At 44.8% G+C, this 27,740-nt stretch overlaps 1 protein-coding gene across 6 annotated transcripts in view; it reads right to left on the bottom strand.

Moving 5' to 3' along the window:
- Window positions 1–2,619: 2,619 nt before the first annotated feature.
- The window catches only part of klhl22 (kelch-like family member 22), a 53,390-nt gene continuing 28,269 nt past the window's right edge, over window positions 2,620–27,740 (bottom strand). For all 6 annotated transcript variants that reach the window (XM_078553823.1, XM_078553819.1, XM_078553822.1 and 3 more), the window contains 4 exons: window positions 18,285–19,003; window positions 10,198–10,390; window positions 6,182–6,415; window positions 2,620–5,325 (listed from right to left, as the gene is read on the bottom strand). In XM_078553823.1, the coding sequence (XP_078409949.1) occupies window positions 4,942–5,325; window positions 6,182–6,415; window positions 10,198–10,390; window positions 18,285–19,003 (1,530 nt within the window). In that variant the 3' untranslated portion in view covers window positions 2,620–4,941. The remainder of the gene's footprint in view (window positions 5,326–6,181; window positions 6,416–10,197; window positions 10,391–18,284; window positions 19,004–27,740) is intronic.

Below are 27,740 nucleotides of genomic sequence, written 5' to 3' on the forward strand. Positions count from 1 at the left end.
TGGCAGCCATTTGGTTCTGCACTGCAATGCCTGAGAGAGCTGGAACAATATATGAAAAAAACATCAATGCATCTTATGAGTTTTATTGATTCTGTTGGGTTCGTTGCACAGAGCTTGAAGTTGTTACTCTTCTTGGATAAAGCCATTTGTTTTCGCGAAAGAAAAGTTCAGCTGAACCTCCCTAAGAACCCACAACTGTGAAGAAGGTTGCACAACAAAAGCAGACCAGCAAAGCCCCAGTGCAGTCAACACCATAAGACATAGGAGCAGAAATCAGGCCATTCGGCCCATCGAGTCTGCTCCGCCATTCAATCATGGCTGATAAGTTTCTCAACCCCATTCTCCCGCCTTCTCCCCGTAACCTTTGGTCCCCTTACAAATCAAGAACCTATCTATCTCGCTCTTAAATACACTCAATGACCTGGCCTCCGCAGCCTTCTGTGGCAATAAATTCCATAGATTCACCACTCTGGTTAAAGAAGTTTCTCCTCATCTCTGTTCTAAAAGGTCTTCCCTTTTCTCTGAGGCTGTGCCCTCGGGTCCTACTAATGGAAACATGTTCCCCACGTCCACTCTACCCAGGCCTTTCAGTATTCTGTAAGTTTCAATCAGATCCCCCCTCATCCTTCTAAACTCCATCGAGTATAGACCCAGAGTCCTCAAACGTTCCTCATATGTTAAGCCTTTCATTCCTGGGATCATTCTCGTGAACCTCCTCTGGACCCTCTCCAGAGCCAGAACATCCTTCCTGAGATACGGGGCCTAAAATTGCTCACAATATTCTAAATGTGGTCTGACCAGAGCCTTATAAAGCCTCAGCAGCACATCCCTGCTTTTATATTCTAGTCCTCTCGAAATAAATGCCAACATTGCATTTGCCTTCCTAACTAATGCGTCAACCTGCAAGTTAACCTTAAGAGAATCCTGGACTAGGACTCCCAAGTCCCTTTGCACTCCAGATTTCTGAATTCTCTCCCCATTTAGAAAATAGTCTATGCCTCTATTCTTCCTACCAAAGTGCATGACCTCACACTTGCCCACGTTGTATTCCATCTGCCACTTCTTTGCCCATTCTCCTAACCTGTCCAAATCCTTCTGCAGCCTCCCCACCTCCTCAATACTACCTGTCCCTCCATCTATCTTTGTATCATCTGCAAACTTAGCCAGGATGCCCTCAGTTCCCTCATCTAGAACACCTGCGCTGAGTTATCTGATCTCGGCCGCTGCAGTGAGCTGGACAATACAACTATACTCATATGACAGAGAGGAGAAAAGTCAACCAAAGTCCCGCTTTGTGATTGGTACAGAAACAGGGTTAGGGTGATCTGAACACTCCTGACTCACAGGTCCCATCACTTTCATTCAGTTCAAGCCTGCCTTCCCCTCTCCTCACAGGCTGACTGGTCTTTTCCCCAAGTCTCTCCCCCATGCCACAATCTTTGACCTGTGAATCTGCAGCATTCTCATCTTCTGAAGATCAGTCTATCATGGGGATTCTGAGACCCTGTCTGGCCCCTCACTTTCCAGCCTTCTCACTTCAGGACAATCTGTTCCTCCCTCCAGTTCGATCTTACTGCTTGGCCAATCAAAGCTACACTTTGAGCCCTTGCAGCTCCTCCAATCAGATTCCTCTCTCTCTCACACTTGAAACTCCTCCAATCACAGCTGTACTTTTCCTGCTCTCTCTCTCCAGTTGCTTGAGCTTTTGAAGTTGGGTCCCACCTTTCCCCCACTCGCTGTTGTGCGTGGCCTGTTCATTACAATGCGCAGGACATCCCAAATAGTTGTGCAGTTGCACACACGCGTACCTTTGAGAGAACACAGGTCAGGACACTGGGGAAAGCCCCCCTGCTTTTCTTTGAAATAAAGTAGTAGGATCTTTAACATACATCTGTGAGGGAGATAAGGAGAAGGCGTCTCTGACAGTGCAGCTCTTCCTTCGCACTGCAATGGGGGAGGCGATGGTATAGTGGTATTGTCACTGGACTAGTAATCCAGAGACCCAGGGTAATGCTCATTTGAATTCAATAAAAATCTGCCATTAAAAGTCCAATGATGACCATGAAACCATTGTCGATTGTTGTAAAAACCCAACTGGTTCACTAATGCCCTTTAGGGAAGGAAATCTGCTGTCCTTACCTGGTCTGGCTGATATCCGACTCCAGACCCACTTGTTCAGAGGGCTCTTAAATGCCCTCTGAACAAGGGCAATTAGGGATGAACAATAAATGCTGGCCTAGCCGAGCGACGCCCACTTCCTGTGAATGAAAAAAAAGCCTGGAATACGTGGTCAAGTCTCTAGTCTGGAGTTTGAACCCATGACCTCTGACCATAACTCGAGAGAGTTCCTGGTTTTGGGTGAACTGGGCTGGACTTGTGGAGGTCAGCCTGTATCTCACAAGAACAGAGATGTCAATTTTAGAATATTGAAACCCATTATATAGTTTTTCCAAACCTGCCACTGGATCAGAGAACCGCCTGAGTTTTCACAGAGTTTAAGCTTTTTCAGAGACAAACAATCAGCTTTCCTTGTGAGATAAGGCTGTTTATTTGGATATGATGATGTCGAGATAACACTGAATCAGTTTAAAGATCACAAAGAGTGAGGCAGATTCAAAATCCACTTAAACATAAAAAGTTATGTTTATTGTTGCGTGTATTACAGCAGAGTAGATTACACTTTTAAAACAAGATGAGTGGTGTTTCTAATGGGTGAAACTTCAAAGCTCTGTTAAATGGAGAGTAAATTTCACTCAATGTCAACACTCCAGTAGCTTCATGATTTGACAAATTCTATAAAACTTTTTTCCAGTTATATTCATGACATCAGCAGCTATTAACCTTAGATAAATCAGAACTTCACACATTTAACAAGCTCTTTCCAAGCAAATAACATGCATTATCGAAAACACACACAGGCATCCTCCACTCTTCCCAGGTTACAAACTTTTCGCACTTATACAGTTCTTTGCCTGAATCTCTGGACCAGTTTAGATTTTAACAAAAGCCCCTCTTGTTTATCTGGTCAGATATTTCTTGATGTAAATCAATCAACCTTTACGAGTGGCTAATAGCTTGTTGGTCACCTCAGACTTGGCATGGAGCACCTTCAAGTAAGATGAACCTCAAATCTTGCCACCCGCAAAACTTACCAGAGAGTTGACACGTGTGCAGGGAAATGTGGGAAAACAATACTAGCAGATCTCCCGTGGATTGCTCACGGATAGTACAAGTTTAAAATAAACCATGCATGAATCGTGTACTTAATGAACATAAGCACTTTATGCCCCTTAAAACATGTCAATAAATTAGGTATATAATAATCACTTTATCGCCATTCCACCTCAGCATCTTGCATTTATATAGCACCTTGAATGTGGATACATAGCCCAAGGCACTTCACAGAAGCAAGGAAATTGGATGCTGAGCCAAAGGAAGACATACAGTATTAAGAGGATGTGAGTTACTCCATGTCCAAAATTGTGCACACAGAAGATGAACATCAAGATCAAATAGAATGCTCTTTCATTTTTTTGGACAGGGGCCAGGGAATTGGATCTTACAAAACACTGACCAAGTACAAGTCAGCAATTTCATCACTGCGTATCTATTGAAAAAAAAATAAGGTAATGGGCCATGGCACACAGAGCAGAGTTCTCTGTGTGAAGGAAAGCATGAAATAGAGTATAAAGATGAAATAAATTAAATAAAGTCTTGTATCTCAGAATGCTCCTAAGCACTTTACAGCCAATGAAGTACTTGTGAAGTGCACTGTTGTAATATAGGAAACCTGGCAGCCAATTTGCACATAGCAAAATTCCACAAAAAAACAATGTGATAATGGTCAGATCATCAAGTTTTAGGTGTTGGCTGAAGGAGCAAATATTGGCCTGGATACCAAGGACACCCTCGTTCTTCAAAATAGTACCACGGATTCTTTTACATCCACCTCTTTGGTGGACAGGTTATCTTCTCTCCTGAGGGCAGAAAGAGCCTTTGTTGAGTCTCATCTGAAAGACAGCATTTCTGTCAATGCAGCACTTCCTCTGTACAACACGAAATGCCAGTCTGACTCAGGTGAAAGTGCCACTGTGACATCAAGCTCAGTTTTCTTTTGTAGTATGAGGTGTTGGACAACGAGAAAGCTAAGTTGGGGGAGGGGGGTGGGTGGTGAGGAGTTACAGAATTCTGGGGTCCTAGGAGAAAATGGATTGAGTGTTAATTTCAAAAATGTGAGAGTGCAGAGAGAAGATTCTGAGCTACTGTTCACTTAAGTACCAAGCAAAGCAATATTGTCGTATCATTAATGGGAATGAAAGGGTCAGAGGTTACAATAGGGGAGGATACAGAGACAGAATGATGGATTTGTTGCCTAGCTTACAGCTGAACTTACTATGAGCTAACAGTGAACAAAGAAATCAACCACCTTTAACCAATGAAATAAAGTTCCTCAATGATGTACTGATGTTGTTCTAAGTCATGCAAATCATACGGTCCCAGGTTTGATTCTGGTTCTTGTGGTGAGTTAGCAATTCTTAGTTTTGAAGTTTATATCTGACTTCAGTGGCCTCAGGCTGGGAGGGATAATGAGACTGTCAGGATCCCCACTGGAGAGAGTATAAACTTCAGCAAGATGACTTGATCAAGTTTAGGTGAGATGGCCTCCCTAAGGTCCCGCAATCTGTCAACACACGGTGTTCAGGCTCGTCTGCTGAAGAATGGTCATTTGGATGAGGCAATGTGGGGGAGGCAGGGAGAAACCATCTGTTCCTGTGACACCACCACAATGCTGTCGGCCCTCCCCAGTGCCCCAGCATGAAGCAGAACCTTCAGGAGGAGAGCTCAGAACATGCAAAGAAACAAAAGGGACAAGGTGAATATCCACAGGACGTGGCATGTTAGAACAGAATGTTTGACAGTCCAGTCGATTTAACCGAAAGTTCAGTCTTCACTGGAGCTGAACTCCTCAAAGTCGGAAAGCCCAACCACTTCAGGAAGCATGTAGGCACGGCGGCGACGGCGGCAAGCGCGCTGGGCAAGCTTTCGGGGGGTCTGATTCCCCCAGTCCTCAACCAGCTGTCTTGGGAGGGTTAGGACACAGCAGGACATCCCAGAATTGGCACACTCAATGTCGGGCGCTTCCTCCCAGCAGCATTCCAACACGTTGTATATGTGAACATAGTCTGTGCGTGTGTAGCGGTCATGTGACCTCCCGCCCAGGATGTAGATCTTCTCGTCCAAGACAGCAATACCCGGCTCCCCGTGACCAAAGGGCATTTCGGACACTGTTGACCACTGGTCCAGCTCGGGGCTGTAACAGGACACCTTCACAAACATAACAGGCAAAAAAGCATTGAAAGATTGGAAAGGGTGGCACCAATAGGTGTGAGTAAACAGGGTACAAGCTGACAGTGTAACACTTACAAATGTAATTTCAAAGTAACCAAGGTGCTCAGTTCCTGAGGATAGGTGGTACTCTGAGCCAAGCAGTGTGCCAGCCTAGGTGGCCACACCCAGGCCTGAGGCGGCAGTGTCTCAGCAAGGGGCACTATTTAGGAACAATAGCTTGTATTTATATGATGCCTTTAATGGAGTAAAATGCCCCAAGGTGCTTTCCTGTGGTGTTGGTACACGAACGGCACTGTGGGTATCCCTACACCACAGGGACTGCAGCTGTTCAAGAAGGCAGCTCACCACCACCATCTCAAGGGCAATTAGGGATGGACAATAAATGCTGGCCCAGCCAGGCACACCCACATTTCGTAAAATGAATCAAAAAAAATTCACAGGGAGTCACATAAAGGAATATTAGGTCAGCTTGGTCAGAAAGACAGGCCTTATGGAGCATCTTAAGGTAAGAGAGAGGTGTAGAATGGCGGAGAGGCTTAGAGAGGGAATTCTAGTGCTTAGGATCTAGGCAGTTAAAGGCACAAATACCAATGGTGGAGCAATTAAAATTAGGGATATGCAAGGAGTCAAAAACATCCTCATCTTGTAAAGTAGGCAGCTTTTGTCATCTGTGACTTCTTCCAGAGTACTGATATGTCACAGCTTTGAACCTAGCCCTGCCAATGATACTCAGATTCACATTGGTGACACTCAAACCGTTCACCTAGGCTGATCAGGTGGTGAGGGGAAACAACTCCAGAAGGAGAAACCTCTCCCCTTGCTCGAAGCTCACCTGCATGACGTCCTGTCTGTATCCATTGGCGTTGTTGCTGCCACCGAGTAGGTAAAGTTGAGCTCGTACTGCAGCCATTCCATGCCAGGCCCGTTCCACGGGAGCATTAGCCTTCATTTCCCACTGGTTTGCCTCTGGATCATAACAGTGCAGCTCCTTCAAGTAATTTCTGCCGCTCCTCCCACAGGCTATGTATATCTTCCTTGTGTGCACGGCTCCGGCGTGGGCATACACCTAATTGAAAGAGGAACACCAGGATTACTTACAACATAAACAGAATAAAATGATTACCAAGAATTTTGTTTTGCTACACTTATGCTGGATTATTGATCTTTGAACAGCCTCATACAAACTCATTCGCAAATACAAATCTCACAAGAAAAAGCAACAGTTTATCACTACTCATTACTCTGCATAGTTTCCCATTCTTTACTTATGCTTTCCATCTCCTAAGCATAACTTCCCAGAGGACTAGCATCACATTCCCAGATCTCTGGTTGAATTCCTTGTGTTACCAGCTGTCAATGGATTTGCTGTTCTCCAAATTTTTACTATTTATGAAATATTGCAAAATTAATATTGTCATGCCCAGTAAAGGCAAGTCATATTCATAACTTTACACATGGACTGAGCTCACAAGGAAGCTTCTGGAACTGTCTTTTATTTGTTTAAAATGGATACTGATGAACTGTTAAGATGGCTGCCAAGGGGTCAGGTGACCTTTGCTTATTCAGCACAGACTATCAAGCTTCAGGTCCTCCCTCTGGAATGGACATACCAGGACAAATGTTATCTGTGAAATTCACACCTGCCATTATTCTAAGCTTACTTAAAACACAGAGTCAATGGACCTCTAGACTCTATGTCTCCAGGTTTGCAATTTAACAAAAGCCAGCTGACAGTTATCCGCAATTTAAGTGTGAAAGATCACCAACAATCTCCTATTGTGTAGTGATGCTTTGGACTTCCAAACCATTCTGGTTGGACAGTTGCCAGTATTGGTCATGTGATCGAAACTGGCTTGAGATAATGAGTTTTATCGAAAGACTCAGAGAGACCAGGGAACACTGCTGAAGAACACCAACAAGACAACAGTTGCCGAGAAAAGCTGTGGTCTGAGAACCAAACTCTGAAATTAGCTGTAAGTCATCAAGAGCCAAAGTAAATAACCTGTTCCAGTTTCAAAGTTCAACTGAGAACCAACTTCCCAAGTATTCGACTACAAGAAATCTCACAACCTACTATGAACCCTTTGCTTTGCAAGACCCTCACTTCAACTTTAAATCATCAAATTCATGCAAGAAACCACAGGTATGCCACGTAGGAGACCGGAAATCATAAATCAGAGATTGAATTAATGGTAAAAACAAAAAGCTAAAAGCTACTGCGGATGCTGGAAATCCAAAACAAAAACAGAATTACCTGGAAAAACTCAGCAAGTCTGGCAGCATCGGCGGAGAAGAAATCAGTCAACGTTTCGAGCCTTCATGGCCCTTCGGCAGAACTGCCGAAGGGCCATGAAGGCTCGAAACGTTGACTGATTTCTTCTCTGCCGTTTTTGAATTAATGGTAATCTGTAAATATGCGGTATCCTTTCCTGCATCCATTCTTTGTGTGTGTGTGTGGGTGAGTGGGTGTGTATGTACATGTGTGCATGTATGTGACTGTGTGTGAGACATTGTGTTAATTCGGGGTAAGTGCGTGAAAATAAAAAAACCTTCACTATTTTCAACTCATGAAAGCTTGCTGCTGAATTATTTAATTGGAATACACACTCCAAGGACAAGAAAAGACACACCTCTTTCCATACAAAACATACTGATTACGGTAGTAAGACAAAAATACATTCTGTCTGTGACAACATATACAAGTCTACAAACCAGATGAAGGAAGCAAAATTCATTTTCTTAAATGTTGAAACAGTTTATGAGTTGTTAACGTGACATATTGCACCACTAGTTTTCATTTCTGAGTGATTATCATGTTGTAAATAAATCTATTCGTTTTAGCCTGAACAATATTTGAGGTTTTTTTAAGGGCAATCAAGTGTCAACAACAAAAGGGCCATTAAATGGCCATGGGATAACTACTCACACTGCTTACATATTTAGAAGTACTTAATACCTCAACTGCCTGACCATTAAGCAGAACGAGTTTGATCAAATCTGCCTGTTTAACATCAAAATAAAACCAGACATCTATTTGATAAGCTTTGGTCCCGAGTTTCGTTCTTCCCACTGCTTCAACCAAACAAAAGGGTTAAGAGGAGCTTCATGCAGGATCAACCCCCTACAAAATCTCCAGAGACTCAGTCAAAAGCTACTGAAAAGAACTATAAAGATTTTGGACATTTTGTTTTTATTTTGAAAGTTTGAGTTGTGTTTAAGTGAAGAATTACACCATATCTGCTTACTGTGTCTTTCGACTTTAGTGCAATTATTTTATTGTAAATAAATCCAATATTAACTTTAGCCTGAATATTGTAATTTGCAGTGTGACAATTACCAGATTTCACAGGAGAATGTGGTATCATGGTCTTCAGCACAAAACACAATAAGGAGGTTATTGAGAGCCCTTTGGCATGTAGGATCCACTCACAAGTGACTCAATCTGCTGCTGGAAATTGGCTCTTGGTCAAGACTAACCTATCACAAGATGAAACTATTGGAAGTTTAAAGATTAACAAGCTACGAATATAGTGGTACAGGGAACTAAGCCTAGATGGGCTGACGGGTCATTAGTTCATCTTTGGATCTTACGATGTTCTGAGAAGTGAAAATTTTCCACAGGGAGCCCACAGCTTTTGCACCCCAGTGTGTCAGCTCCACTCTAAGAGCTGAAATGGAAAGTGGAGCTTCTTTATGGGCGAACAAATCATAGAATCAAAGAATACGGTAGTACAGCACAGGAGGAGGCTACTCGGCCCATCAAATCTGTGCCAGCTCTTTCAAAGAGCAATCCAATTAGTCCCACTCCCCCACTCTTTCTCCATATCCCTACAATTTTTCCTTTGTGTATTTATCCAATTCCCTTTTGGAGGCTACTGTTCAATCTGTATCTACCACCCCATCAGGCAGTGTATTCCAAATCCTACCATTCATACGCAAAACAGATTTTTGTTGTTTCACCTCGAGTTCTTTTGCCAATCACATTAAATCTATAACCTCCTGTGATCAATCTTTCATTCTTTGGAAACATTTTCTCTTCATTTACTCTATCTAAAACCTATATGACTTTAAACACTTCCATCAAATCTGCTCCAAGGAGAACAACCCCAGCTTCTCCAGTCCCTCAACTGTGATCCCTCACCCTAGAACCATTTTAGTAAATTTCATCGGTACCCTTTCCAAAGCTTTCATGTCCATCCTAAAGTGTGGTGCCCAGAATTGTACACAATACGCCAACTGTGGCCTAAAGATGTTTTATATAGGTTTAGCATAACTTCCTGCCTTTTGTACTCTCTGTTTCTATTTATAAAGCCCAGGGTCCTACTTAGTTCATTAACTGCTTAGTTAACCTGTCCTGTCACCTTCAAAAATTTGTACTTAAATACCCTGCACTTCCCACAGTCTCTTTCTTCTTGCACTCTCATTAAAATTGTATGTTAAGGGTGCTATATAAATACAGCTGTTGTACTATTTAGCTTATACTGTCTCTTATTCTTTCTACCAAAATGTATCACCTCAACACATTTCTGTGTTGAAAATGGAGGTATTTGAAAAATTACATTTTTCAAGAAACACACAACCCTGGTCGTCACCCAGAGTGAGAATCTTCCATTCACAGTACCCTAAATGATCTTTCCCTATACACTTGAACCTGGACTGTTCCTGCACATAGCCTCCCATCCCGGCTTGCGATTCCACTGCTGAGTGTCCAGGAGTAGAACAGTCTGTGCTGCTACCTGAACACTGCAGTATGAGTGCAGGAATGTGAACAGAACGATAATGCTAATTTCACGTCATACAGACCAAATGTGAAGCGACCTATATTTGCCAGAGTGAGTTTACACATACCTCTTTTTTTAGTGGGGCCACATATTCCCAAGTATTTAACCGGGGGTCATAACGTTCCACCATGTTTAACTCCTGGTGGTAGTCCCGGCCTCCTATGGCATACATATACTCGCCCACCACACACACACAATGGTCAGCATGTGGCTGCTGCAGCGACTGGATTCGAGTCCACTTGTTGTGCCGTGGATCATACCTTGAAACAAGAGACAAAGAAACCAAATTCACATTGCTCTGAAATCTCACCACAGTGCTCAACATCCCACACACAAGTTTAAACAACAGGAAAGCCACAATGTAGCAGCCTACACCTCAAGATAAACGCAACACTCGTTCAAAGCTAGCTTTATTAAACTACAAACCAACAACTTAAATAGAAAGAAATATTTGGAATAAGACAGATAAAGAACTACTTAAATTCAGAAAAACAAATTCAAGGCTGGTGACAACAGTACAGAACAATAAAAAACAAACAAAAATAAAAATTCCTGGAAAAACTCAGCAGGTCTGGCAGCATCTGCAGAGAGGAACACAGTTAACGTTTCGAGTCCATATGACTCTTCAACAGAACTAAGTAAAAATAGAAAAGAGGTGAAATATAAGCTGGTTTAAGGGGGGGAGGGGTAGAGCTGGATAGAGGGCCAGTGATAGGTGGAGATAGCCAAAAGATGTCATAGACAAAAGGACAAAGAGGTGTTGAAGGTGGTGATATTATCTAAGAATGTGCTAATTAAGGGTAGAAAGCAGGACAAGTAAAGCACAGATAGCCCTAGTGGGGGTGGGGTGGGGTGAAGGGAACGGATCAAGGGATCGAAATAGGCTAAAAGGTAGAGATAAAACAATGGATGGAAATACATTTAAAAATAATGGAAATAGGTGGGAAAAATCTATATAAATTTTTGGAAAAAAAAGGTCCTCGTCTGGACCTGGAAAAATTTATTAATCTTACTTCCAATTTCCACCCCTCCATCATTTTCACATGGTCCATCTCTGACATTTCCCTTCCCTTCCTTGACCTCTCTGTCTCAATTTCTGGTGATAGACTGTCCACCAATATTCATTACAAGCTACCGACTCCCACAGCTACCTCGACTACAGCTCCTCACACCCCACTTCCTGTAAGGACTCCATCCCATTCTCTCAGTTCCTTCGCCTCCGTCGCATCTGTTCTGATGATGCCACTTTCAAAAACAGTTCCTCTGACATGTCTTCCTTCTTCCTTAACCGAGGTTTTCCACCCACGGTAGTTGACAGGGCCCTCAACCGTGTCCGGCCCATCTCCCGCGCATCCGCCCTCACACCTTCCTCTCCCTCCCAGAACCATGATAGGGTCCCCCTTGTCCTCACTTATCACCCCACCAGCCACCGCATACAAAGGATCATCCTCCGCCATTTCCGCCAACTCCAGCATGATGCCACCACCAAACACACCTTCCCTTCACCCCAGCCCCGGCGGCATTCCGCAGGGATCGTTCCCTCCGGACACCCTGGTCCACTCCTCCATCACCCCCTACACCTCAACCCGCTCCCACGGCACCTTCCCATGCAACCGCAGAAGGTGCAACACCTGCCCCTTTACTTCCCCTCTCCTCACCGTCCAAGGGCCCAAACACTCCTTTCAAGTGAAGCAGCATTTCACTTGCACTTTCATCAACTTAGTCTACTTCATTCATTGCTCCCAATGCGGTTTCCCCCACATTGGAGAGACCAAACGCAGACTGAGTGACCGCTTTGCAGAACACCTTCGGTCTGTCCGCAAGCATGACCCAGACCTCCCTGTCGCTTGCCATTTCAACACTCCACCCTGCTCTCATGCCCACATGTTCATCCTTGGCCTGCTGCATTGTTCCAGTGAAGCTCAACGCAAACTGGAGGAACGGCACCTCATCTTCCAACTAGGCACTTTACAGCCTTCCGGACTGAATATTGAGTTCAACAATTTTAGATCATGAACTCTCTCCTCCATCCCCACCCCCTTTCTGATCCCCCCCTTTTTTTTCCAAAAATTTATATAGATTTTTCTTTTCCCAACTATTTCCATTATTTTTAAATGTATTTCCATCCATTGTTTTATCTCTACCTTTTAGCCTATTTCGATCCCTTGATCCCTTCCCTTCACTCCACCCCACCCCCACTAGGGCTATCTGTACCTTGCTTGTCCTATTTTTTACCTTTAATTAGCACATTCCTTAGATAATATCACCACCTTCAACACCTCTTTGTCCTTTTGTCTATGACATCTTTTGGCTATCTCCACCTATCACTGGCTCTCTATCCAGCTCTGCCCCCCACCTTAAACCAGTTTATATTTCACCTCTTTTCTATTTTTACTTAGTTCTGTTGAAGAGTCATATGGACTCAAAACATTAACTGTGTTCCTCCATGCAGATGCTGCCAGACCTGCTGAGTTTTTCCAGGTATTTTTATTTTTGTTTTGGATTTCCAGCATCCGCAGTTTTTTGCTTTTATCTTAATAAAAAACGTAAACCTCTTTAATACTGAACAAAATATAGTCTGTTAGATTCCTGCGTCAAACAATGATGGAACTCAAATCCACTCCTGCTCTTCCTGATCTAATAATCCTTGGCTCTGGAATGGCTTTTGGCAAAGACTGAATGTTTCCCAACAGCACAAGGTAAGGAATAACATTAGACTTCAACTCCCTGTGACACAGCAGGACAGGGAGAGGTGGAGTAGGTGACTGTACACAGACTCTGCTCCCTGTGACACAGCAGGACAGGGAGAGGTGCAGTAGGTTCATTGTACACAGACTCTGCACCCTGTGACACAGCAGGACAGGGAGAGGTGCAGTAGGTTCACTGTACACAGACTCTGCTCCCTACGTTACAGCAGGACAGCAGAGGTGGAGTAGGTTCACAGTACACAGACTCTGCTCCCTGTGATAGAGCAGGACAGGGAGAGGTAGAACAGGTTGACTGTACACAGACTGTGCTCCCTGTGATAGAGCAGGACAGGGAGAGGTGGAGCAGGTTCACTGTACACAGACTCTGTTGCCTGTCACACAACAGGACAGGGAGAGGTGGAGCAGGTTCACTGAACACAGACTCTGCTCCCTGTGATAGAGCAGGACAGGGAGAGGTGGAGAACGTTCAGTGTACACAGACTCTGTTGCCTGTCATACAGTGGGACAGGGAGAGGTGGAGCAGGTTCACTGAACACAGACTCTGCTCCCTGTGATAGAGCAGGACAGGGAGAGGTGGAGCAGGTTCACTGTACACAGACTGTGCTCCCTGTGATAGAGCAGGACAGGGAGAGGTGGAGCAGGTTCAGTGTACACAGACTCTGTTGCCTGTCACACAACAGGACAGGGAGAGGTGGAGAAGGTTCACTGAACACAGACTCTGCTCCCTGTGATAGAGCAGGACAGGGAGAGGTGGAGAACGTTCAGTGTACACAGACTCTGTTGCCTGTGATAGAGCAGGACATGGAGAGGTGGAGAACGTTAAGTGTACACAGACTCTGTTGCCTGTCACACAGCAGGACAGGGAGAGGTGGAGCAGGTTCACTGTACCCAGACTCTGATCCCTGTGGTAGAGCAGGACAGGGAGAGGTTTAGAACATCCAGAGTACACAGACTCTGTTGCCTGTCACACAGTAGGACAGGGAGAAGTGGAGCAGGTTCACTGAACACAGACTCTGCTCTCTGTGATAGAGCAGGACAGGGAGAGGTGGAGCAGGTTCAGTCTACACAGACTCTGTTGCCTGTCACACAACAGGACAGGGAGAGGTGGAGCAGGTTCACTGTGCACAGACTGTGCTCCCTGTGATAGAGCAGGACAGGGAGAGGTGGAGCAGGTTCAGTGTACACAGACTCTGTTGCCTGTCACACAACAGGACAGGGAGAGGTGGAGCAGGTTCACTGTACACAGACTCTGCTCCCTGTGATAGAGCAGGACAGGGAGAGGTGGAGAACGTTCAGTGTACACAGACTCTGTTGCCTGTCACACAACAGGACAGGGAGAGGTGGAGCAGGTTCACTGAACACAGACTCTGCTCCCTGTGATAGAGCAGGACAGGGAGAGGTGGAGCAGGTTCAGTGTACACAGACTCTGTTGCCTGTCACACAACAGGACAGGGAGAGGTGGAGCAGGTTCACTGTACACAGACTGTGCTCCCTGTGATAGAGCAGAACAGGGAGAGGTGGAGCAGGTTCAGTGTACACAGACTCTGTTGCCTGTCACACAACAGGACAGGGAGAGGTGGAGCAGGTTCACTGTACACAGACTGTGCTCCCTGTGATAGAGCAGGACAGGGAGAGGTGGAGCAGGTTCAGTGTACACAGACTCTGTTGCCTGTCACACAACAGGACAGGGAGAGGTGGAGCAGGTTCACTGAACACAGACTCTGCTCCCTGTGATAGAGCAGGACAGGGAGAGGTGGAGAACGTTCAGTGTACACAGACTCTGTTGCCTGTGATAGAGCAGGACATGGAGAGGTGGAGAACGTTAAGTGTACACAGACTCTGTTGCCTGTCACACAGCAGGACAGGGAGAGGTGGAGCAGGTTCACTGTACCCAGACTCTGATCCCTGTGGTAGAGCAGGACAGGGAGAGGTTTAGAACGTTCAGTGTACACAGACTCTGTTGCCTGTCACACAGTAGGACAGGGAGAAGTGGAGCAGGTTCACTGAACACAGACTCTGCTCCCTGTGATAGAGCAGGACAGGGAGAGGTGGAGCAGGTTCAGTCTACACAGACTCTGTTGCCTGTCACACAACAGGACAGGGAGAGGTGGAGCAGGTTCACTGTACACAGACTGTGCTCCCTGTGATAGAGCAGGACAGGGAGAGGTGGAGCAGGTTCAGTGTACACAGACTCTGTTGCCTGTCACACAACAGGACAGGGAGAGGTGGAGCAGGTTCACTGTACACAGACTCTGCTCCCTGTGATAGAGCAGGACAGGGAGAGGTAGAGCAGGTTCACTGTACATGGACTCTGCTCCCTGTGATAGTGGGGGCATTGGTTGAAATATTCCAGCACTCATTGGAGTCCAGGAGGGTCTGAGCGGATTGGAAAACGGCTAATGTGACACCCCTTTTCAAGAAGGGAGGGAGACAAAAAGCTGGAATCTATAGGCCAGTCAGCCTAATATGTATCATTGGGAAAATGCTAGAGTCCATTATTAAGGAAGAAATAGCAGAACATTTAGGAAAGCTTAACACAATCAGAGTCATCATGGTTTTGTGAAAGGGAAATCGTGTTTGCCAAATTTGCTATAGTTCTTTGAGGATGTAACAAGCAGAGTTGATAAAGGGGAACCGGTAGATGTAGTGTATTTGGATTTCCAGAAGGCATTTGATAAGATGCCACATAAAAGGTTATCGCACAAGATCGGAGCTCACGGTATTGGGGGTATGTATTAGCATGGATCGAGGATTCGTTAACACACAGAAGACAGAAAGTTGGGATTAATGGGTCTTTTTCAGGTTGGAAAGACGTAACCAGTGGAGTGCCACAAGGATCAGTCCTAGGGGCCTCAATTATTTACTATCTATATTAATGATTTGGAAGAGGGGACAGAGTGTAATGTATCCAAATTTGCTTACGTTACAAAAATAGGTGGGAAGGCATGTTGTGATGAGGACATAAGGAATCTGCAAGGGGATATAGGTAGGTTGAGTGAGTGGGCAAAAACTTAGCAGATGGCGTTTAATGTTGGAAAGTGTGACGTCATGCATTTTGGTAGGAAGAATCAAAAGGCAGACTGTTATTTAAATGGAGAGAGACTTCAAAAAAGTGCATCACAGAGGGATCTGGGCGTTCTTGTGCTTGAAACACAAAAAGTTAGCATGCAGGTACAGCAAGTAATTAAGAAGGCAAATGGAATTTTGGCCTGTATTGCTAGGAGGTTGGAGTTCAAAAATAGGGAAATCTTGTTACAACTGTACAGGGTGTTGGTGAAACTGCACCTGGAGTACTGTGTACAGTTTTGGTCCCCGTATTTAAGAAAGGATATGCTGGCATTGGAGGCAGTTCAAAAGAGATTCACTAGGTTGATTCCTGGGATGAAGGGGTTGACTTATCAAGAACAGCTAAACAGGATAGGCCTTTATTCATTAGCGTTTAGAAGTATGAAGGGTGATCTTATTGAAACGTACAAGATTCTGAGGGGGCTTGACAGGGTAGATGTTGAAAAGATATTTCCACTAGTGAGGGAATCTCGAACTGGGGGACATAGTTACAGAATAAGGGGGCACTTATTTAAAACTGAGAATTCTCTACCCCAGAGAGTTGTGGAGGTTAGGTCACTGAAAGTATTTAAAGAGGAGATAGATAAATTTTTTAAATATCAGGGAGTTGAGGGCAAAGAGCAGCTGGCACGGAAGAGGAGTTGAGGCCTGGGGCGGATCAACCATGATCTTATTGAAAGGCGGGGCAGGCTTGAGGGGCTAAATGGCCTACTCCTGCTTCTATTTCTTATGTTCTTACCCCTTCACCAGGGAGGGAATCTTCAAGTTCAAGATGTTAAAACAGGGATGAGGAGGAATTTCTTCTCTCAGAGGATAGTGAATCTGTGGAATTACCACAGAAGGCTGTAGAAGCTGGGTCGTTAAGTATATTCAAGGCTGAGATAGACTTTAATCAGTAACGGATTTTTAATCAGTAACGGAATCAAGGGTTATAGGGAAAAGGCAGGAAAGTGGAGTTGAGGATTATCAGATCAGCCATTATCTCATTCAATGGCGGAGCAGACTTGATGGGCCGAATGGCCTACTTCTGCTACTATGTCTTATGGTGATACAGCAGGACAGGGAGAGGTGGAGCAAATTGACTGTACACAGACTCTGCTCCCTGTCACACAGCAGGACAGGGAGAGGTGGAGCAGGTTGATTGTACAGAGACTCTGCTCCCTGTGATAGTGGAGGACAGGAAGAGGTGCAGCAGGTTCTTTGGTTTGCTTCTCTGGTTTGGAATATTTCATATTTTAAGGAATGGACCAAGAAACAACAGAGGAAAATAACTTAAAGTAAATGGTTAATAAAAATAATAATAATCATTTGAAAATACAATCATTTCTGGTGCGCTGGCAATAAGGGGGGGTGGGGATAAGCCCAGGGTTGCTGCTTCTCACCATTATCACATGGCTCACTCTATATGGATTGTGAGCGTGGACATTGGGTGCAAACGCAATAGGCCTTCATATGTAAAGAACTCGGGAAAAGCTATTGAGGCCCATTGGACTGACCCCTATGCACAATCTGCTTCTTCATTGAGACAAGTGGGTGGAAGGTAAGGAAACTGCAGCAAGAAGGGGAAAGTGTATTAATGTTCCTTGTGACATTGTTAGTCCAGCACAATAGTGAATAATTATAGTTTTATACAAACATACAAATTAGGAACAGGAGTAGGCCATTCGGCCCCTCGAGCCTGCTCTGCCATTTAATAATATCATGGCTGATTTGATTGTGACCCCAACTCCACTTTCCTTCCTTCCCCCTATAACCTTTGGCTCCCTTGTCCATCAAGAACCTTTCCACCTCAGCCTTAAAAATATTCGATGATCCTGCCTCCACTGCTCCCTCAGGAAGAGAGTTTCACAGGTTCATGACCCTCTGAGAGAAAAAAATGTCTCCTCAGCTCCATCTTAAATGGAAGATCCCTTATTTTTAAACCGTGTCCCCTAGTTCTACCCTCTCTCACAAGGGCAAACATCCTTTCAGCATCCACCCTGTCAGGTCCCAACAGGAGCTTATATGTTTTAATAAGATCACCTCTCAATCTTCAAAACTCCAGTAGATACAGGCCCAGCCTGTCCAACCTTTCCTTATAGGATAACCCCCCCACTTGTTCCAGGAATCAGTTGAGTGAACCTTCTCTGAACTGCTTCTAATGCAATTATGTCCTTTCTTAAATAAGGAGACCAAAACTGTGCACAGTTCTTTAGATGTGATCTCATCAATATCCTGTACAACTGTAGCAAACCATCCCTACCTTTATATTCCATTCCCCTTGCAATAAACAACAACATTCCATTTGCCTTTCTCATCACTTGCTGTACCTTGCTGCAAATTGTTCTTCGCCACAGTTTATTCCCTAAAGTATAAATTGGGAAAGGAAAATATGGCATACCTCCAGCAGCTCACCTCTGCTCTGTACCCTGCAGTGTTGTTGTCCCCACCCACGAGATAAGCAAAGTTATTTAAAACTGCAATGCCCTGGTTTGACATCTTTGGCATTTGTGCCTGGGTCAGAGTTCGCCATTCCCGGGTCAATGGGTTCAGAAACTTGACCTCATCACTCAAGTCTTCGTCCTGGGAGGAGTACATTCCTCCAAATCCCACCACGCAATGGAACTCTGACCTCAGTTGCGTCTGAGGGGTCTGGAGTACGGGCTGGCGGATTTCATTCTGGTGGTAGGCCAGGGCATCTGCCAAGACCTCTTTGAGAGGACAGGGGCTCAGCCGGTTGTACAGTTTCTGGAAGGTCTGCTGTTCAATCAGCGCAAAACGGACCATCTCCAGCAGCTTTGGCGGGTCATGCAGGGAGACCTGGTCCCTATCAATCTCCTCCTGGGTGTAGTGGTAAAGTAAGGCTGCCTCGTAGACTTCATTCTCGGAGCTGGCATGGAGCTTGTCACTGCTCAGCAGACTTTGCACCTTGGCTAGGGGCAGCTGGCGGTAGGTCTCAGTCTTGCTGATGGTCAGGAAGTTTTGGAGGATGTACATATCAATCTTGTTGCTCAGCTGGGTCAGACTGTAATGTTCAGCCAGCCTGTACAGCTCAATAATGTTATCGTCATCAATCCAGGAAATGAGGAAGTCACAGCAGAAATCGATTACCTCTGGAATCTGAACCAAACAAAGAGAAACTATGAGCACTCAGAGCCTTGTGTGAAAACCCGCCCCAGGAGTCTCTTCTCAATAAGTCTGTAGCCTTTCAAGAACCCAATACAATTGGGCCACCAAAATCCATCTGCAACAAGATTCACCATGGGCTACAAAGTTTTGGGATTTGAACTTGTGGTTATGTACACTTGCATTGAACATTCCTGATCTCACTTCTTTACAGGAAAGGGGCGAGGATAAATTAGAAGTAAGCAGTGAGTGTGCTTCCTGGTGGTCAATCCACCAACACATGGGCATTAGGCTGGGATCAGATCATAAGCAGCTGCCCACATACTTTGAGCATTGGGATGTGCTTTATGGCTTTGAGGGCCTCAAGCTATATAGAGCAGCACAACACTTTCAAATCACCCGCACTGCCTCTCATGTGACTCCTACAATGACCGTGCTCTTGTCTATTTCTACCCATGGAAATTCGATATATATTTGAAAAGAAAACATTTGAAGGACTACGGGAGATAGACTGATTGAATAGCTCTTTCAAGGTAAGGTGGGCTGGAAGGTCTTATTCTTTGCTGTACCATTCTTTGCCTTTCCCTCAATAGTTTCTGCCCCATATCCTTGCCCCACTCTCAATGGTACCTCAATCAAATGACTATTCTTCACTGTGAACCCAGACAGTGAGTGTTGGCAAGCTATTCGACTGTGGAGGGCAACACAGCCAGCCCAAGTGTCTCTGACATCCACTCACACACACCTTCTGGCAAGCATCACTACATAGGGATTAGGAGCAGGTACTTCGGCAGACATCTCTCTCTCCACTTCAGAGATTTTAATGCCAACTGTAAGAACTGAACCAAGGTCAGTGAGATTCTAAATCAGGGCCGCCTGATCTGCAAGCGGAGTGCTACACCAGACAATAAATTACTGAAATATTGGCACAGTTATCAACACTCTCACAAATAAACAGCAAGAGAAAAAAAATTACATCTTGCAACAGAAGCTCACAGCCCCCTTAGTTTTCAGCAAATCAGAATTCTTTACAATAAGGAGGGAGCTGGTCATAATGCGGGGAAGGAGGAGAGAAACGGTATGGTGAGTAGGGTAGGATGTTAGGACATCCCAAAGTGCTTTACAGCCAATTAAGTCCTTTTGACGAATAATCACTGTTGAAATGCAGGAAATGTTGCAGCCAATCTGAGCACAGCAAGCTCTCACAAACAGCAATGTGATAGTGACCAGATAATCTGTTTCAGTGATGTTGGTTGAGGGAAAAATATTGGCCAGGACAACAGGGATAACTCCCCCATAGATAAAAGCAAAAAACTGCGGATGCTGGAAATCCAAAACAAAAACAAAAATACCTGGAAAAACTCAGCAGGTCTGGCAGCATCTGCGGAGAGGGACACCTTTTGGTTATCTCCACCTATCACTGGCCCTCTATCCAGCTCTACTTGTCCCACCCTCCCCTTAAACCAGTTTATATTTCACCTCTCTTCTATTTTTACTTAGTTCTGTTGAAGGGTCATTCGGACTCGAAACGTTAACTGTGTCCCTCTCCGCAGATGCTGCCAGACCTGCTGAGTTTTTCCAGGTATTTTTGTTTTTGTTTGGGATAACTCCCCCGTTCTGCTACAAAATAGTGCCAGGGATTCTCTTACACCCATGAGATGGCAGATGGGACTTAGGTTTAACATTTCATCTGAAAGACAGCACCTCCAACAGTGCAGCACTCCCTCAGTACTGCATTGGAGTATCAGCCAAGATTTTTGTGCTCAAATTCTGGATTGGGACTAAAACCCTCAATCTTCTGGCTCAGAAGCAAGAGTGCTACCAACTGAGCCATGGCTGAGCCACAAGATAGAACAAGACAAAACACTCATTACTGAGTACTTTAGCTAAAGAAAAGCACCTTCAACAGATTGTGGGTTCAAGTCCCACTCCAGAAACTTGGGCACATAACCCAGGTTGACATCCCTTAATGCCCTTGAGAAGATGGTGATGAGCTGCCTTCTTCAACTGTTGCAGTCCATATGGTGTAGGTACACCCACAGTGCTATTAGGAAGGGAGTTCCAGAATTTTGACTCGGCAACAGTGAAGGAACGGCAATCTAGTTCCAAGTTAGGATGGTGTGAGACTTGGGGAGGAAGTTGCAGGCGGTATTTCCACGTGCTTGCTGCCCTTGTTCTTCTAGCTGGTGGAAGTCCTGGATTTGGAAGTTGCAGTGCATCTTGTAGATGGTACACACTGCTGTCACTGTGCATCGGTGGTGGAGGGAGTGAACGTTTAAGGTGTTGGATGGGGTGCCAATCAAGTGGGCTGCTTTATTCTGGATGGTGTTGAACTTCTTGAGTGTTGTTGGAGCTGCACTCATCCAGGCAAGTAGGGAGTAGTCCATAATGCTCCTGACTTGTGCCTTTTAGATGGTGGACAGGCATTGAGGAGTCAGGAGGCGAATTACTCACCAGAGAATTCCCAGCTTCTGATCTGCTCCTGTACCCACAGTTCAGTTAAGTTTCTGGTCAACAGTAGCCCTCATGTTGTTGATGGTGAGGGATTCAGTGATGGTCATGTCGTTGAATATCAAGGAGAGGTGGTTCGAATCTTTATTGTTGGTGATGGTCAATGCCTGGCACTTTTGTGGCACAAATTTTACTTGCCAGTTATCAGGCCAAGTTTGAATGTTGTCCAGGTCTTGCTGCATGTTGGCATGAGCTGCTTCAGTATCTGAAGAGTTGCAAATGATTATGAACACTGCAATAATCGGCAAACATCCCTAAATCTAATCTTATGATAGAGGGAAGGTTATTGATGAAGTAGCTGAAGATGGTTGGGTCTAGGACACTACCCTGAGGAAACTCTTGCAGCGATGTCCTAGGGTTGAGATGATTGGCCTCCAACAACCACAACCATCTTCCTTTGTGCTAGGTATGACTCCAGCCAGTGGAGTTTTCCCCCGCTGATGACCAGTGACTTCAATTTTCCTTGATGTCATAATCAAATGCTGCCTTGATTTCTCACCTCACCTCTGGAATTCGGCTCTTTTGTCCATATTTTTTGACCGAGGCAGTAATGAGGGCTGGAGCCAAACAGCCCTGGCTGCAACCCAAACTGAGCATCAGTGAGCAGGTTACTGCTGTGGAGTTGCCATTAAATAGCACTGTTGATGATACCTTCCATCACTTTGCTAATACTTGAGAGTAGACTGATGTGGCGGAATTGGCTGGATTGGATTTGTCTCGATTGGATTTTGTGGATAGGACATACCTGGGCAATTTTCCACATTGTTGGGTAGATGCCCATGTTGTAGCTGTGCTGGAACAGCTTAGCTAGAGGTGTGGCTAGTTCTGGACCAGGAGTCTTCAGCACGACAGCAGGGTGTTGGCAGGGCCCACAGCCTTTGTTGTATCCAGTGCCTTCAGCCATTTCTTGATATCACATGGAGTGAGTTGAAATGGCTGAAGACTGGCATCCGTGATCTCAGGAGCAGGTCGAGATGGATCATCCACTCGGCACTTCCGGCTGAAGATGACTGTAAATACTTCAGCCTTGTCTTTTGCATTGACGTGCTGGACTCCCCCATTATTGAGGAATAGAATATCTGTGGAGTCTCCTCCTGAGGGAGTGCAGCACTGGTGGAGGTGCCATCTTGGTATCTTGGCCAATATTTATCCCTCAAGCAACATCATAACATTACAATATTGCTGCTTGTGGGAGCTTGTGAATTTGGCTGCCATTTTGGCACATCCTGTGGCCATGAAAGATGCTACATAAATGCAAGCCTTTCTTGCAGGACCAGAGTCAAAATGACAGTTCAAACATAAAACAAGGAAATGAAAACTGTCCCACCTTGGTATAACACTACAATGCCTGCAACTGGTTTTGACATCGAATATATACAAGAACCTAACTGAACTGAATTAAGACACAAAGTCTAATACATTAGTACCAGACCATAGACCAACTGACCACTCAAAGGTAGTCATCAAAGCATGTTCAATTTTTCCATTTTTTTAAAATGAAGAGATAATTCAGAAATGAAAGGATTGCTGTTGCTTGATAAGAAAATGATGACACATTGCTTCAATGAATGAACAAATCTCATCTGACATTACAGTTGGCTTAGCGCCTTTGGGCAAGGGAGGAGTAGGACGCAAAATCAACAAGGTGTCTATTCCTGCTCACTATTCCAGGCCACTGCTAAGTAGCACATTGGTTGAGGCTAGGATCAGGCTCACACTCCCTGTTTAACCTCACATGAGAAGCATGCAGGAGGTACTAAGGGCTGGTGACACCTATGGAACTGTATATCCTGCAGAGTCAGTGCCTCCAGGAGAGGGGAGCGAGGGAACAAAAAGCAGGAGAAGGAAGATGAATATCTCACTCAGCTAATTCTCCCAACTGTTTTTGTAAACACTTCCCTGGTTTAAGCAGTTCTCTAAAAGGTAGATTGAGTTTTTACTGGTTAATATATTTGAACTTGCCTTTCATGAGCTATGATATGCCAGTATTTTCCACTCACTTGCCCCTGCCAGTTCATGCGGTTATTAAGAGCTGCCATGTCCCCAGACGTTCTCTTTGAGGATGGTAACTCAGGGGATGGGCGGCCAATGTCAGTAACACATTGAAATCACACACATCCAGTTGATTTAGGAACTTGGTACAGGAGGAAGCCTTACAGCACTGCAAGCCCGTTAGACCATTCAAGGCTGTTCTGCGCCTCAACTCCACTTAACCACTTTGGTTCCCTATCCCTTGATACCCTTACCCAACAAAAATCTAACAATCTCGGACTTCAACTGATTGAGGAACCACATATAGGGAAAGACAGTTCCGGATTTTTACTGCCCTCTGTGCAAAGAAGTGTTTCCTGATCTAATTTGTAAATGAGAACAACTCACATTAAAATGGGACCTTTAACATAGTAAAGCATCTTACAGTGCTTCACAGGACTGCTGGAAGAAAACAAATTGAAACGAACCAGCAATGGAGCTATTAGGACAGGAATATTAGGATATTTGGCTTTAAAGGAGAAGTTAGAGGTTCAAAGGTTGACAATATGGTTGACTCTTGAAAAATGCCCTCTGAACAAGGGCAATTAGGGATGGGCAATAAATGCTGGCCTAGCCAGCAACGCCCATATACCACGAACGAATTTTTAAAAACGGTTTAGGGAGGGAATTACAGAGCTTAGGGTCTAAGCAGCTGAAAGCACAGCCACTAACCATGAGGCAAAGGAAGTAAGAGATGTACAAGAAACCAAAAAGTTGGAGGAACAAAAAGATGTTAAATTTTAAAATTGAGGTATTGGTGAATTGGGACCCGATCGTAGGTCAGCGAGCACAGGGGTGATAAACTGGGTGTGAATCAGGATATGGGCAGCAAAGTTTTAGTTGAACTCAAGTTTACAGATGGGAGACTGGCCAGGAGAACATTGGAATAGTTGAATCAATAGGTAACGGATAAGTTATGGATGAGGATATCAGCAGTACATGGGCTGAGGCAGAGGGGGAGACAAGCAATGTCACAGATATGAAAGTAAGTGATCTTTGTGATGGAGCGGATATGGGATTGAAGCTTAGCTCAGTGTTAAATAAACAGAAAAGTTGGGTTCCCTCTTTCATTGATATGACTTGTGCTTCCAAGGACTGCCTCCTTGTGAGAATTGTTTGTTTCCAGTGAATGCATGACTAGAAGTAATGTTCCAAATTGTTGTCTGATCGATCCATGCAGCCTTGTTGTCATGCGATGAGAAGAATCAATCTGATCCACACGAAACAGAAAGGAGTTATTGCTGTTTCACATCAACAACTGACAACGCAAGCTGAAATAATTACTTTGACTGTTACCAAAGTAACAGTAAGTTCATGATCAACCTGAAATGGAAATACTGGGCTGACCAACACTGGCTCCTGGACAGCTCTGGTTCTGAGTTAGTCAGCTCGGCTGCTGAAGCTTTCAGGAGAATAATCTTTGATTTTGTCCATAAGCAACAACATGGGAAACCAACTAGCAATTTCAATTATATACAGACCTGAGGTGCACATAATGTCAAAGGCTCATATCTCCAGCCTGTTCATAATAATACTTTCACTAAAAAGTTCAATTGACCCAGTAATTCAAATTAAGATGCTGCATTATTTCTGTGTTGTAAATTTTTCAATCATCTTCAATGAACTGTGGTTGCTTTTTAAGTACATTTTTGCAAATACAAAGTGGCCTTATACCATCTAGTGGCAGGAGCTAAATATTGCAGAAATGCAACAGCTGAATGCACATATAAACTCTTGCTGGCAGTTGACTGGAAGAACCTTGAAAAAGAGATTAAAGACAGGACAAGGCCATTTGTCCTGTTGAAGCCTCTGGTGCCCTAACTATCTCATGCAAATCTATCCCTCCAGAACCCTAACTCTTCTATCTACACCCATCCCATTCAGTACCCTAACTCTTCAATAAAGCTCATCCTTTCTGCACTCTTATCCATTGATTGCTATCTGTCTAGCACTCCAATTCTTTTTTTTTATTTATTCATTCATGGGATGTGGATATCACTGGCAAGACCAGCATTTATTGCCCATCTCTAATATCACTTGAGAAAATGCTAGTCAGCCACCTTCTTGAACTGCTGCAGTCCATGTGGTGTAGGTACACCCACAGTGCTTTTAGGGAAGGAATTCCAGGATTTTAAACCGCGACAGTGAAGGAATAGCGATATAGTTCCAAGTCAGGATGGTGTGTGACTTGAAGGGGAACTTGGAAGAGGCTGGTGAATGAACCTTGGTGAGTTTCTGCAGTGTATCTTGTAGATGGTATGCACTGCTGCCACTGTGCGTCAGTGGTGGAGGGAGTATATTAAATGTGGCAGGTGGAATGCCAAACAAGCAGGCTGCCCTGTCCTGGATGTGTCAAGCTTCTTGAGTATTGCTCAAATGGCACTGACCAGGCAAATGCAGAGTAATCCATCACTAATGCTCAATTTGGGCTTCTGCCTTGTCAGTGGTATAAGGGCTCTGGGTCATCAGCAGGTGAGTCACTCGCCACAGAACACCTAGCCTCTGATCTGGTCTATTTGCCACAGTATTTATGTGGATGGTGCAGTTAAGTTTCTGACCAAAATGTTCAAGGTGTGGGATTTGGTATGGTAAACCCATTGAATTTCCAGGACAGGTGGTAAGACAATCTTTTGTTGGAGATGGTAATTGCCTGGCACTTGTGTGGCACAGTTGTTCTCTGCCACTCATCAGCTGAGCCTCAATGTTGTCCAGGTCTTGCAGCATGCTGGCACAAACTGCTCTGGTATCTGAAAAGTTGAAAATGGCATTGAACATTGTAATCATCAGCCAACATCCCAATTTCTGACCTTATGATGGAGGTAATTGATGAAGCAACTGAAGTTGACAGGGCCTAGGACACTACCCTAAAGAACCCCTGCAACAATGTACTGGGGCTGAGATGATTTGGCCTCCTAGAGCCATCTTCCTTTGTGTTGCATATGACTTCAGCCCATTGCAGAGTTTCCCCCAATTTCCCATTGATTTCAGTGGTACAAACATTCCTTGATATAATATCTGGTCAAATGCTGTCTTGATGTCAGGTGCCACTGCTCTCACCACACCTCTTGAATTCAACTCTTTTGTCCGTGCTTGGGCCAAGGCTGTAATGAGGTCAGGAGCCAAGTGGCCCTGCTGGAACCCAAACTGATCATCAGCGAGCAGGTTATTGATGAGTAAGTGCTGCTTGATAGCACTGTCAATGACACCTTCCATCACTTTGCTGATGATTTAAGAGTGGACTCACAAGGCAGTAATTGCCTGGATTGGATTTGTCTTGCTTTTTGTAGATAGGACATATCTGGGCAATTTTCCACATTGTCAGACAGAAATCAGGGTTGTAGCTGTTCTTGAACAGCTTGGCTAGGGGCAAGGCTAGCTCTGGAGAACAAATCTTCAACATTAGAGCCTGGATTTTGTCAAGGTCCTTAGCCTTTGCTGTAAACGGTGCCTTCAGCTTCAGCCATTTCTTGGTATCACGTGGAATGAATCGACTTGACTGAAGACTGGCATCTGTGCTGTTGGGGACCTCAGGAGCAGACCGAGATGGCTCATCCACTCAGCACCTCTGGTTGAAGACGTTTCAACCCAAGCACTGACATGCTGGGATCTGCTATCACTGAGGATGGGAATGTTCATAGGAGCCTCCTCTGCCTCCTGTTAGTTATGAAATTGTTCACCAGCATTCATGACTAGATTTAGCAGAACTGCAAGGCTTTGATCTGATCCATTGGCTATGGAATCGCTTAGCTCTGTCTGTAGCATGTTGCATCCATTGCACAGGATGCATGTAGACTAATGTAGTTTCACTAGGTTGGAATTTTTAGGTATGTCTGGTGCTGCTCCTGATCTGCTCTCCTACACTCCTCCTTGAATCAGCGTTGGTTTGCTGATTTGATGGTAATGGTTGAGTGAAGGATACTGAGGTCCCCAGCATCACAGATGCCAGTCTTCAGCCAATTCAATTAACTCAGCTGAAGGCATTGGATACTACAAAGGCTGTGGGCCCTGACAATATTCCGGCAATAGTTCTGAAGACTTGTGCTCCAGAACTTGCCGCACCCCTAGCCAACCTGTTCCAGTACAGATACAACGCTAGCATCTACCCGGCTATGTGGAAAATTGCCCAGGTATGTCCTGTACTCAAAAGGCTGGACAAATCCAAACTGGCCAATTACTGCCCCATCAGTCT

The sequence above is a fragment of the Cetorhinus maximus genome, chromosome 12 (assembly GCF_964194155.1).
Source record: "Cetorhinus maximus chromosome 12, sCetMax3.hap1.1, whole genome shotgun sequence".
NCBI classification, from domain to species: Eukaryota; Metazoa; Chordata; class Chondrichthyes; order Lamniformes; family Cetorhinidae; genus Cetorhinus; species Cetorhinus maximus.